General features: G+C 38.5%; 2 protein-coding genes and 1 long non-coding RNA gene across 4 annotated transcripts; 1 reads left to right on the forward strand and 2 right to left on the reverse strand.

Moving 5' to 3' along the window:
• Window positions 1-409: 409 nt before the first annotated feature.
• Window positions 410-3,231, reverse strand: LOC131324566 (zingipain-2-like). Its single transcript, XM_058356572.1, has 4 exons — window positions 3,069-3,231; window positions 1,663-2,093; window positions 708-921; window positions 410-591 (listed from the first exon to the last, which is right to left on the reverse strand). Exons 1-4 carry the CDS (start codon window positions 3,148-3,150, stop codon window positions 569-571), a joined length of 750 nt encoding a protein of 249 aa, XP_058212555.1. The 5' UTR covers window positions 3,151-3,231; the 3' UTR covers window positions 410-568.
• A 291-nt stretch (window positions 3,232-3,522) lies between these two features.
• Window positions 3,523-9,571, forward strand: LOC131324567 (uncharacterized). Of its 2 annotated transcripts, XR_009199388.1 has the most exons (4): window positions 3,523-3,690; window positions 4,144-4,669; window positions 5,118-8,308; window positions 9,282-9,571. It is a non-coding gene; the product is annotated as an uncharacterized LOC131324567 (long non-coding RNA). The 2 variants fall into 2 exon arrangements; XR_009199389.1 differs by having other exon boundaries at window positions 3,529-4,389; window positions 6,866-8,308.
• Window positions 9,572-11,189: 1,618 nt separating this feature from the next.
• LOC131324568 (major allergen Pru ar 1-like) lies at window positions 11,190-12,837 on the reverse strand. Its single transcript, XM_058356573.1, has 2 exons — window positions 12,453-12,837; window positions 11,190-11,691 (listed from the first exon to the last, which is right to left on the reverse strand). Exons 1-2 carry the CDS (start codon window positions 12,634-12,636, stop codon window positions 11,393-11,395), a joined length of 483 nt encoding a protein of 160 aa, XP_058212556.1. The 5' UTR covers window positions 12,637-12,837; the 3' UTR covers window positions 11,190-11,392.
• Window positions 12,838-13,710: the final 873 nt, after the last annotated feature.

Here is a 13,710-nt window from a genome sequence, read left to right on the forward strand (position 1 = left end):
TAAAATTTTTCAGTGTTCTAAAAGTTGTCATGTGATCTAACGGTTAAAGATACATGAACAGAGGTATAGAGGATTTGATTCTGAACTCTAGTGCTCCAAGCCTCCCAAATCATACATTTTCCAAATGCGTCTTGACATTCTCAAACACCATGGTTGATAAATAACTATCCAAACACGTGTGATATTACAACATCCCACACAATACACAACGGCCTGTTAAAGCCTATGTAGTAACATATTCGATCATTGCAATTAAACGCGTTGCCTGTGGTTCCAAATCCACAGATAACAAGAGGATGTAGTTCTAATACTGTGGTTTATTTAAGTAACAAACTCATGCATAAATCCGTTCACATTCTTGAAAGTGGAATGGGCATTAGCAAAATCTAAGTCGCAACAACATAAAACATTCTTGAAAGTGGAATGGGCATTAGCAACATACAAATTGCAACAACAGAAAATGAGTTCCCCTCTCAAGGTACCAGGACATACAAGTTACCAGAACAAGTCCGTCAACCACAAAAATAGAAAAGAAGATCCATTTGAGCTCTTCATCTTGCGATTCTCCTCATGCGCTCCCCTCTCTAGGTTCTACAAAATGAAATATACCTTATGAGTCAGAAAATTTGTGGTTAGTTGCATTCAAATGAATAAATAAAATGATATACATATATACAGTACGTGCATGTACATGTATATATATTTACCCTGAATGGAGATACCCTCCAGGTCTGGATAGACAAAATAGATGAAGAGATGTGCTGAGACTTTGGCAATTCCATTATCCCCCCATTCAGGTCCCCAGGTATTCTGGATCCAATAATAATCTTGACAGTTTTCAGTTCCATATCCAAAAATGACAACTGCATGCCCCCCAGCAGTTTTTGCATCATCTTCATCTTTGGCTCCTTGATAAACACCCTTAAAAGAAAGAAAAGACAGGAGTTAAAACATTTTTTCACTCCATCGAATTTGTTAAGAGCCTTTGTAGACACCAAATTCAATAAACTTGACAATCTCGATCTATTGCCAGAACATTTATGGACCAAGCTTCCAAATAAATTGTGGTAAAATCCTGTCTCTCTCCCCCAAATTCTCCACCTCCCTCACTGCTAAATTCTTCCCTTCCCCCCGCGTCAGCACCACCACGTCCTTTCTCTTATCAAACCAGATCACAGTTGGAGAAAAGGAACCCCAATCAAGAAATTGAAAACATAACCGTAATAGCCGGACTCTCAAAAACAGCGAATGAATTGCCAATTGAGTATCTAAGCTAGAAATTAAATAGAACAATCTAAACCATAAAACAAGCGAATATGAAGATATTAGTTACAAACAATTTTTGTTTTGAAAACATTAGGTGCATATACAAATACATACATTTTATGCGGTAAAGGAAAAAATGGTTCTAACAGTGAGGGTGGTGGTGTAATGGTGCCCGTATACTAATTGGTCGAAGATAGGGGATGCAAAAGGGGGGATTGGCTGTGGCTTACTCTATAGTTTTGTGTGCGTGTGTGTTGTGGACAGGGAAGTAGAGTGGAGTAGGACAGAGGATCCGAAGCCAATGCAAGTAATACACAGTAGTTCCTTTAAAATCAACACTAAGTATCATATCATTTGAAATATTATATCTGTAAGGACATGATGTTACAACTTTACCTCCCTATGTGGACCGAGAGATTCATATGCTGTTAAAACCCCGACAATCGGCTGTTCGCGAATGATGGGCTGAATATCGAAATCCGGGGAATCCGTCCCTGGCTGCCTTCTCCTCTTAACCGTATAGTCCTGAAACCTAATACGAGGGGAATCAGGTGGAGTTGGTGTCGAAGTTCGTTGGCCGCAATAGGGGTGGTTAGCCTCCACTGCAACTCCACGCTGCTTGATGTACTTGAAGTAAATTTCGGGGGGAGATCCGCGAAAGCCACCCTCGCCTGGTACTGCTCTATAACAATCATGTGGGAATGCTTCTTGTGTCTTGTCGATAAGCTCTTGCACGCTCGGGCGCCTAGCGGGATTGTGCGGCCCTCCAAACTTCATTTGCACCGTGGCACTCAAGCATTGACCAGTTGCCACAGCTGAACAACTCCCTGAAAAGGAGACCAAAGAACAGAGGCGACTACAATAAATTTTGCTAAATTCATGAGATTCTAAAGAGAAATGAATTATAGATGTGTCTTTAACTCTCAACAAAAATACAAGTTCACCACATTACTGCACAAAGTATCTGGATTAGAACCTTTAATTGGCTTTCCAATTCATGGGTCCGTCTCTCAACCCAATCAGCGCCTCTGTAGATGTATATACATGTACGTACATCGACCGGTTGACTCATGGATCACTTACAGATGGGTTCTAAGTTATTTAGCCAAGAAAATTTCTCACATGGATCCACACCAATCCGAGTCAGTCAACTTAAATTTAAGCATGTTTTCAAAAGCTTAAGCGAAAAATCACCTCAATCCGATACCTATAGCTATAAGTGCTCGATCCAATCATGTTTGCTTGTACAGACTTTTGTTTTAGCCCCAGTTTTAGACCAGTAAGAGCATCTCCAGCCTTGACCCATTTTAAGACTCAAATTTAAAAATGAGGCAAAAATCATACAAATTTCTCTCCAATCTTTGACCCAAACCCTTCCTCATTTTGGGTTTTACCCATTTTTTTGTCCAAAGCTGAGACAACTTTTGCCTTGACCCATTTCTCCAACGGCTAGTTAGAGAGAGAGAGAAAGAGGGAGATGTATAAAATTTGGGTTTGATGGTTGGAGATGTGTCTACTCAAAATGGATTTTTACCCAAAATTTGATTCAAATTTGAGGAAAAATATGGGTGAAGGCTAGAGATGCTCTAACTCGTACTGACGTGGGATTAGAGATCTCATGAACAACAGAGAGAGAACCGAGAACAAGACAATGAACTTCCATAGTTCCATTACATCATCTCTCTAGTTCTGTTCGATTCTCTCAAATTCTCATGATTGTTTTTTTCCTGGTGTGCATGTCCACCATGATTGCTTTGTTAAGGTCAAAAAATATTCAAAGCCAATACCATAGCTATACTTACCAATGCCACCTTGGTTTATTGGCTGCGGAATGATTTCTCGGGGATGAGCAAAGTCCTTGTTCTCCATCTCGACCGTCTCCATGCTGCTTTACTTGCACTTTCTTCTCTTTTGGAAATGTAGGAGCAACAACAACTGAGAAGCAACAAGAAGAGGAAGAGGAAATGAAAACTCAGTTGTGCGGATTGTGTCGGATTTAGGAAATGAAAACTCAGTTGTGCGGATTGTGTCTGATGATTTAGTGACTTCCTTTTCTCCGCTAGTTGGGCAAACAGAACTGTTTTATATCGCTACCGTTAGATCTTTTATTTTTAATCTGGTCCATTGAAATAGAAAGCATCTCCCTGTCCTTTGTGAATTGGTAGGTAGGAGACATCGCGACCGTTAGATCTTTTTCATTGGTTATATATATATCTCGCGACCGTTAGATCTTTTTCTTTGGTTATATATATATATATTAATCGGGTCCATCGGTGAAGGAATCGCTTCAGAACCATCTGTGAAACCATCGCTTCAGGGTTCACTCACCCATCGCACGTCCTCGTCCAGTTCGACGAGCACTCCAACAACTCGTTTAACCCAACAACGACGCCAGCTCCTTCAAATTTCTACTGCTGGTGCGGGGTATTAATCGGTTACTTCTTGCTTTTTGTTTCGCTTTTGGTGGTGATAAAAAGGGTTTGTTGTTTTAGGGGTTTCATTGTGAGGTTTTGTTTCTTCTGGAGTAACATGAATACTCAATTTCAGTTCCTCATTGACTGACTGTTTTTTTGTTGAAGTTTTCTTCTCCGGACTTAGATTTTTGGTTCCTTTGGTCGAAGATCTTAATGCTGAAACTTCAAGCCTTTCCAATTTTGAGATTTTAGGATTTAGGGTTTTCGGCAGGCTTTCAAATTTGGTTCAACGAAACGGTGATGTTTTTTGGTTGATTGAGCTTCTGTTAGGCCTAGTTTCACAAATGTGCTAAAACTACTTTTTTGCCTTCACAGAATTTCACAAAATACAAGGAGGAAAAAAATACGTTTAATACTTTTAACACATTTGAGAAAATAGGCCTAACTACTGTTGTTCTTTTAGGATAATTCTTGAAGTCAATGGAAGGGATAACGGAATGGTGCTGATTCATGGAGGTTTTAAATCGATGAGATGAGAACTAGACTAGCAAGGGATTTTTTTTTGATAACCGGATCTCTGGGCCAGTTTGTGCTTATCTCGACTAATTGTAGAGTCCTAAAGTTAAAGCCCAGGTAAACCCTACTGTGACCCCAAGCTAGACTAGCAAGGGACTCGCCGCCGCTATACTGGCACCAAGTTCACGCCGAGGTATCTAGACTTGTGTTTCGTACTTACTTCCAAAAAAATGTGTTTAGGGTATTTCAGTATTTTAGTTCTTGATTTGTAATTGACTCATGATTTGAATTTCAAAAGTAGGGTTTTGAGACTTTGTTTCTGAGGCTTTTTGGGCTTTTTTGTTTGTTTTTGGTTCTGAGTATTTTATTTGGTGACAAATTGCAATCCTAATGTAGGGCTACAGACTTTCTTTGTGCGGATATTTTGGTTTAATTGATTATGTTTCTTCAGAAAATCAAACAGAGTATGAACTGTCTCTGTTTCTACTGTGGGAAAATTTCTTTTATATCCCTTCGACTTTGACTTTGACCAAAAATTTATTTTGGTCTTTCACCTTCAATTTCCGCATAAAAATACTTCGACTTTCCAATTTTTTTCAATATCATCCTTTAGAAGGAATCCGTTTTCTTTGAGTCCTGCTATAGGGACCGACGGCCACGTCGGGCTGCCTCCGGCCATCGGACGGCCGATCCAAGCCGTCCAAAAATTCTAAAAAAAAAAAACGAGGGGGCTAACGTGAGAATCAACGGCATCCGATGTGTATAGGGTGCTTGATCTAAACACAATATTTTCGTGTATATATGTATATATCCCTAAAGGATGACATTGAAAAAAATTGAAAAGTTGAAGTATTTTTATGCTGAAATTGAAAAGTGAAGGACCAAAATGAATTTTTGATCAAAGTCGAAGGGATATAAGAGAAATTTTCTCTTCTACTATTGTTCCTTGGTATTATGTTGGGTAAACATTGGAGAAGATGGTGGGTGTTGGTTCTTGTTTATTTTTTATGAAATCCACCAGCAACAAACCTATCAGCAGGGTCGGCCCAGGCACAAGGCCCAAGACGCTTGGGCCTTGGGCATTTCAAAAATTCCAAATTTTAGGGACACTCTAATATTTTTACTATTTGAATTTGGATAGAACTTTTTTTAAGCCCAATAGAATGAAAAAAATGCCCAATTGATACTTTTGCTTCTAGAAATGCACCACGAGTATATTCAAGTGATACTCATGCGTTTTTGAGATAATATGTAGCCTATTTGGAGACTTTGTATTTTGTGTTCGTATGTAATAGTTAGTAAAACTTTATATTGGTTTGGCTTTCTTGTATTGTGATTGTTGTTGTAAAAATTGTTAACTATTAACTCTTTAAGGACACATTTTTTTATTAGGCCTTAGGCACTTAAAACCCTTGGGCCGACCCTGCCAAAGATGACTAAGAAGATCGTTGTTTAGTGGTCTACCTTGATGTTGGAACACCCTATTAGACTATCATGATAACCTAAACTATATAGCTAGAAGAGGGTTTGTATTTCTTGACGAACATCGAATTTGATGTTGATTTTGTGACCTAAGTCTATCTCTCACTCTCCACCACCGTTTAAGATTTCTCTTTTATCTCCCAAAACCACCATCCCCACCACCTTCTGCACCACTTAGAGCATTTCCAATCCTTACCAATTTTACTATCCATACCCAAAATTTGAGTAAAAAACCTAAAAACTCATCTCCAATCTCATACCCATTTGCCTACCCATTTTGAGTTTTACTCATTTTCTTACCCAAATTTAGGGAGACTTAAACTCATACCCATTTTTTTCAAATCTTCTTTTCACTCTCATTAATTACAAGTGTGCCACTCACTAATTACAAGTATGCCATTACATAATAGATTTGCATAAAAATATGGGTTTAGCATTGTTGATACCTTACCCAAATCAAGTGTCTAAGAGCATCTTTAGTCCTCACCAATATTTTTTCTCAAATTTGAGTCAAATTTTGGGTAAAAATCTATTTTGGATAGACACATCTCCAACCATCAAATTCAAATTTTACACATCTCCCTCTTTCTCTCTCTCTTTAACTAGCCATTGTAGAAATGGGTCAAGGCAAAAGTTGTCTTAGATTTGGGCAAAAAAATGGGTAAAATCCAAAATGGGGAAGGATTTGGGTCAAAGATTGGAAAGAGATTATTGTGATTTTTGTACCATTTTTAAATTTAAGTATTAAAATGGGTCAAGGCTGGAGATGCTCTAACCTAAATCTCTGCCCACAAATTTTACACATCTCCCTCTTTCTCTCTCTCTTTAACTAGCCATTGTAGAAATGGGTCAAGGCAAAAGTTGTCTTAGATTTGGGCAAAAAAATGGGTAAAATCCAAAATGGGGAAGGATTTGGGTCAAAGATTGGAAAAAAATTATTGTGATTTTTGTACCATTTTTAAATTTAAGTATTAAAATGGGTCAAGGCTGGAGATGCTTTAACCTAAATCTCTGCCCACATTTGGGTGAAAAAATGGGTAAGGATTGGAAATGATCTTACCGCCCCCACTCATTTGCCTCCACCCCACTCCCGACCATCGGCACCACCCAGTGCCACCTCTGGGCTACTTCTTTCGTGCTCCAAATCCTCTCATCTGTTTCTCTCTTCTTCTGTCTCTCATCTTCAGATCTGCGTCTCTTCCCACTCCTCTACCTTGCTCGTGACAGTTTATTGCCCGATCCAATAATCCCAGGGGTTTACGCCGGTGGACGGCGGCAAAGCGCTCATGCCACATTCTACGCAGGCAGTAACCACTGGTAGACTGGGGAGGTATTATTTGGCCTCAACTAATTCTAACCTAATTTGTTTGTAATCTCAACTACTTGTGAAGCCCTTGTGCCTCGTTGAGATGTGTGGTTCAATCATGCTTGTAAAGTGCAGTTTAGTAAAGTTTTTCCAAGATTGAAAATTTTCAAATAGTGTACTGGTTTGGGCTAGGGGTACTTTGTTTAACCAACATTTGCATCTTATACTTGAAAATTTAACAAATGGAGAACAATTTGGTTTTTACTGACTCAAGAAGATGAATGGCCTGTTGCAAAATCCCTGAATTATCCTAGGAAATATCTCTAATTGGTTGCACTTTTCCTCTATTTATCATTTCAGGATAGGAAGTATTCTCGATGTTCCCTGCCAACTCTGATCATAATTTGTTTGTGGTTTTCTCTGTATTGGGTTGATTTCTTTTTTGGTTATACTTGTGCAATCAATATACTCGTGAATATTAGGTGACTAGGTATGATTGAGTATTTGAGTTAACCAGCTTGCTCATGTTCCATAGAGCTTGTTCTTGGTCTTGACAGATGAGATCTCCAGCCCTCTAGTCTGCTTTAGGTAGGAAGGCAGTTGGGCGCAGTATTAATACTGGAAATTATGGAAGGATTTGGTATTGATGGATCAAAAGAAAGAAGGATTTGGTGTCGGCCGATAATATATCCAAGGAGTAACTTACATGAAGTTGCTTTTTGGCAGCCCAAAGGTACAATGGCAAACAACTTTCCATGGCATGAAACATGGTACTAAAGCTGTTGTTGCATTTCTTTCTCCAGATTTTGTTTTCTTTTCGAGTTTGATCTCGTGCATGTGATGCTGAATGGGATAACTTCCCATTAGGTGGCACGTTGAATCATCTGCTAGAATCTTATGTGCAATATTTTTACATCATTAGCATAAATTGGACTACCGATGGAGTAGTATTGAATGGCTATGTCCAACCTTATCAAACGCAGTCTAGAACTAAAAATCCCCAAGCTGCTCGAGGCTGTAGTGAAACAAATCATCGGGACCAAGCCAATTTTGAAATTCTACAACTCCTCTCCCTAATATACATGGAGTTCAAGATGTGTTTGAGGGCGCCCGACATGATTTTTTGTATGTTTAATTGAATATATTACCTCAATGTGACAATTTGTCAATTTGGATTGTGTTGCATTTTGCTGCCGTGTCATTGTAAATGTTCCAGGTCAGACTTGCTCTCAGAATCTCAGTGAATCTAATACACCATTGAAACACAAACACAAGCTATTCCAGATGCTAGAACATATCTGTTGACATTGAAGGAGATAGTCAGGTACATGCATTATGTTCTCCCACCTATTTAATTTGGTTTCCACCTTTCAATTTTGACTCTTGCTTTGATGTCTATTTCTTCGGCTCTTCTCCAACTTGACATCTGAGATACTTGTATGCACTGAAGCTGTGAACCAAACATTCAGTTTTGATGCTCAACATGATACACATACAAAACCAGCTTTTGTCTAGATAAAGAATTCCTGTACTAAATTTGTGGTACCCAAAGTCTCTGCCACATATGGGATGTTACAGGCCTAGGGCGTGTGAACTTTCCGTTCTTTTCATTCAAGTTGTCGACACGGACAGCTACATACGGGATGTTAGAAGGCAGAGTATTCCAATTGGGTCTTAGACACGGACATGACACCGGCATTCTGACATTGAAATTTTTAAAAATTGGAGGACACGGCATGTTGGGCGACACATTTTAGAAAATATTTTTTAAGTACTATATGAATAAAGGTTACAAAAATATTGATCTAATTGTGAATATGTAACACCATGTATACCTTAATGCTATGTTTGGTTTGGTTTTTAAAAAATAGTAGGGGTAATAAGTGGAGAGAGAAATGTTGGAAGTAGAGGGAATTTTTTGAAAAATTCTTTTTGAAAAGTAAAGAGATTAAAATCATTCACAAAGAGTATTTCTACAAAAAATCATTTCTTAGGTGTCTTTTAATCAATAAAACATCATTTGTCACACAGAGAATAAGACTTCCCTTAGTTTTTAATTAAAGTTTGCGTGTTCCTGCAGTGTAACGAAAACGTTGAACAAAAATAGGACACTATGGATTGAAGTGTTGGGCTCGTTTCCGGAAAGTGTCGGTGTCCATTAAAGTTACGTGACCTTCGCAGAAGTGTCCGGGCTACATAGTATAGGGGTATATTTGGATGACTGATAATTACTGATATCGCATGCCAAAGCCTTACCAAGCATAATACGCTGACACTTTTGGCTACTTTTGTTGCAGGGAGATACCGTCAGTGCAGTTGATTGTCTCTGACAGAAGAAGAAAGCTGAACTTCCTCAGTAGAGAAGCTGGGAGATGAGGGCTATAGTTGGCGCTTTGCCAATTGAGAAAATTTTCTTGCTTTATTACTCCAGTAGAGACTCAAGTCTTCTGATGAAATGGCTTGTGTGCGTTTTCCTTTATATGTTTTTGACACATTCGACATCTCCTGTCATGCACCACTACATTGCTTTTGTTTTAACTATAAACTTCTTCAGACAGTTTAATGAACATTGCGCAAATGGAACTAATTGCTGTGAGCCTGTGATTCAGTTGCACTGCCATGACCATGATGTGGATGTTACCTATTTTAATACTTGCATGTAAATCAAGATTTTATTTGTTATTCGTTAATCCTAATTTACTTTATCTTAGAGGGCTTGGAAAGGGAGATGGGTGCTTACGTAAATCAAGATTGATGGTGCGACTTTGTATACACTTTTCGGATGCATTTAGTGTACAGTTGGGGAAAAAAAGCAGCGATGGTATGCACCCAATTGGGAGGCCTAGCTTTCCAAGTCTTCGAACTAGAATGTTGCAAACCAAATTTAGACAACTTATCCACCTCTATGTTAGCTGAACGTTGGACAAACTGAATTCTACACTGGCCCAAATGCTGCGCCAATTGCTTGGTATCTTCCACAATTACCTCCACATCAACCGGACACCGCTCCTTCTTGTTCATAAAACTTGCTATCTGCTGCGAATCCCCTTCCACTATAATATCATTCAACCCCAAGTCCACTGCGAATTCCAATGCTGCAAGCCACGCCTCAGCTTCCGCACAGAGAGCCGACCTCACTGGACCCAAATGAACAGCCCCGGCTACCAAGAAAGTCCCTGCCGCATGCTGAAGTACCATTCCTACTGTCAAAAGCTAGAGTAAATTCCGACGCGTCCTTTTCTGCCATCAACACCGCGCTCTGGGCCTCAACCGACCACCCATCAAATAGTCTCTCATTGTGACATTTCCAAATTCGCCGCAAAATTAACATCGCCAAAATGATGAACTGCTTGTTTTCCTCTCGATTCCACCTTTCAATCAGTATATCAAACCAAACCAACAGCGATTCATTGCCGTTAAAGGATGGGACGGACCAAATTGGAGACATCCTCCACATAATCTGAGCAAGGCGACACTCCAGAATAATACGGGGAAATGTTTCACAATCCTTACCACAATTCATACATAACATCTCATTGGTGACTTTTCTCCTAAACTGATTCTCTCGAATTGGAAGAATTCCATGAATACATTTCCAAACAAAGTGCTTTACCTTGTTAGGAATAGGTAAAGACCATACCTTGTTCCAAATCTTCTTGTCTGCTTCCTTTGAACTTGACTCACCACTCAAAGGTCCTCGTCTCCTCGATTCCCACCTCGGCGCTTGAGCATAAGTGCCGTCTCAAAACCCGATTTAACTGTACAAACCCCGTTGTTCGTGTGGTGGTGTTTCAGGAGATGGAAAGTAAGGATTTAACAATTGATCATTCCCTAAGAAAATTCGGTGCAGAATATTTATGTGCATCGCCTGATCTTTTTATACATCGACCCATTAGCGAACTCAGCCACTATTCTCATTCCTAACTGCACAAGTACAAGATTTCCAATTCAGACCTTGATTTCACAAATATACCAGTACCATCTTTAGGCTAGTGAGCTCAAAGTACAAGTTCGTTTCTAATCCCCTGAAAATACCCCAAACCGAAAGAACAAGATTCATTTATCACAAGAAAGTAAACATCATACTATCAGATATTACGCTTGAAGAACTTCCCATCTATGAATCAGAGGCCCCTATTGCCTTCACACAAGAAATCTTTTACATACTTGATGATCATTGATCTAACTCCAATATAGAAAGACGCTGAAAACAAGATCCATTCGTTCTTTCTTGGCTTATAAAACTTTTATCTGCATTTGAATCGTACTGAAAGGTCCATTATAGACAAGAAGTCGTTGAAAACCAAGCCCGGACACTTGAGTTATCAAAGAAATCGTTGAAACACAATGAAATTCTCTCTCAATGTATACAATAAGAAGAACTATTTCCAAATACAAGTAAAGTTTTTCATTCATAGGCATGGGGGTGTGCCAAGAGATAGGCTTCAACAACTTCATACATTCCAATGGCTCTGTCTTTCCCATGCTCAATATCTTCCTCTTTGATCTCCACGTCCGGTTTGGTTTTGTACTCGCTCGTCATCTTACAGACACATCCGGTGTATCCGTATGGCTCGAACTTGACGTCGTAACTGATGGATTCGATCGTCTCCATCAAGCCTTCGACTTCGATGAAGGTGTACTTGCATGTGAATTTCTCCTTGTCCAGCTCGTCTATCCGAAGTTTCACATATTTCAGAGGGCTAGCTGCGTTCACAGATCAAACCAAAACATTCTTGTTATGGTTATGTTTTAGTCACTGGATTAGAAACATATACGCGTCTGTTTCATTGCGGTTTTTAGAATCAGTTTTGCTGAATACTTTACAAAAAACTTCTTTGTTTGTCGATCTTCGAAACTCCTTTCATGGGAATTTTTGAGAGAGCAAGGAAATTAAAGAACACATTTTGAGAAAGCATTAAAAAGATTCTTTCAAATTTCCTGTTAAAAGATAGATAAGATATGTAAACCAATCCAATTATGCATCATGCTATCTAATTAGAAACTGGAATATCTTCTTAACGTCAGATTTGAAGTTTTCATTTTCCAGAATGATCCGTATCCAAATACAGAATCAAAGCATACCAAACCGAACCTTGTATCCCAATCAATTGAGGTCAGTTACATGAATCCTATTTTTTTATTAAGCTCTGTTCAGGGCTACCGGTTCACTGTCTGTATCCAAATCCAATTTTCAATTGAAAAATTACATGTGACAAAAGTTGGTTCTACGATGATTTTGATTATGATTCAGAATCTATAATCCACAATTCAGAATTTCTAATCATAAAAAAGGTCCCTCCAAAACACCACTTCATGGTTAAAATTAGGATCCACAACAGACTCGAAGAATTGCAGAGATGATTGTTTTTGGTTCCAGAAACAGTTTTCTGAAAACAAAAAAACCATTAAACCTAACTGATTCTCAAGCAACAACAAAAGAACAGAGGCTATAAGCTTAGTTTTACCTTCAGTGAAATTCATCTGCTTGATGCTTCCAGCCTCGCCATTTCCTTCAACCAAATCAATGCTCTTTATTGATGAAAACATGAGTTTTGGACACAGGTTGTGGGAATCAAGGATCAAGGCCCTGAACATCCTGCTTGGAGTCACTTTGGTTTTGAAAGATTGACTGATTTTGACTACACCCATGTTTTCCTTATTCCAAAAGAATTGCAGAAATGGTGGGATGAGGTGAAGAGGAAGAAGAAGAAGGGTTTGGTTTCTTTGGTGTGGGGTAGTTTGAGAGGGTATTAAAGGTCATGACTTTGGACTGTTTATTTAAGTATATATTTATGCAATGAGGAAAGAGATGGAGAGTTGGTACTTCTAGAAGGGAGTATTGTTCGCATCGTATTCGTATCGGATACTAATATTTTTCGAGTACTTGTACCTTTGTACTTGATGCTTCTCATACTATACTTGAATTAATTTTCTTTGAAGTTTAGAAGTACCATATATTTTAGGGTTGTGATTAAATTTATTTTTAATTCCCTCCCTTCGTGAACATAGTATGACTAATAAATTTATAAGACTTCTTCTTCACAAACGTATCTTGACTATATTCAAATATATTATTTTCAAATTTTTTTAACTTGTTATATCCGTATTCGTGTTGTAGCTATATTTTTTTTTTCATTTTTTTTTGCAATGTAGACATAATTGTATACTTGTTGATTTACTGGGCTGGCATTCAAAGGTCTACATTGGAGTCATTGGACCATCATCTGGAAGTGGGAATCAAATACAATTTTGACTAATTCAACACGTGAAGGAGAGTTCTTTTCAGAGGAAGGTGGTAACATGGAAAATCCATGCTCTTCAATTTTTAGTGGTGTGTGGGTATTCTAATTTTTTTGAATTAGTTGGCCTGCAATATTTCTTATGATATATTCTAGACTCCACCTTTTGATTTATTTTTCATTCTTGGACATTAGCTTAGGCATAAGACTCTTTGTAAACAAAAGGAAGACAAAGAAAATAACATGTGGATCCCAATTCTTTTTATAACTTAGGTATCCGGGTCCGGGGACGAATCCCACAGTCTACCAGCACAAGCTTCAATTAAAATCAGAACAAAACTTTGTATAAATTAATCCCAAAATAGTTAACTTAAAATCTTAGGAGAGAGCAAACCGTTAAGCCTTAGGCCTTGATCATTAAGTCAAGCCCTTGGGTTAACATGTGGATTTTAATTGCTGAGGAAAAATTCATGCACCCAATGGT

The sequence above is a fragment of the Rhododendron vialii genome, chromosome 4a, assembly GCF_030253575.1.
Source record: "Rhododendron vialii isolate Sample 1 chromosome 4a, ASM3025357v1".
In the NCBI taxonomy this organism is placed as follows: domain Eukaryota; kingdom Viridiplantae; phylum Streptophyta; class Magnoliopsida; order Ericales; family Ericaceae; genus Rhododendron; species Rhododendron vialii.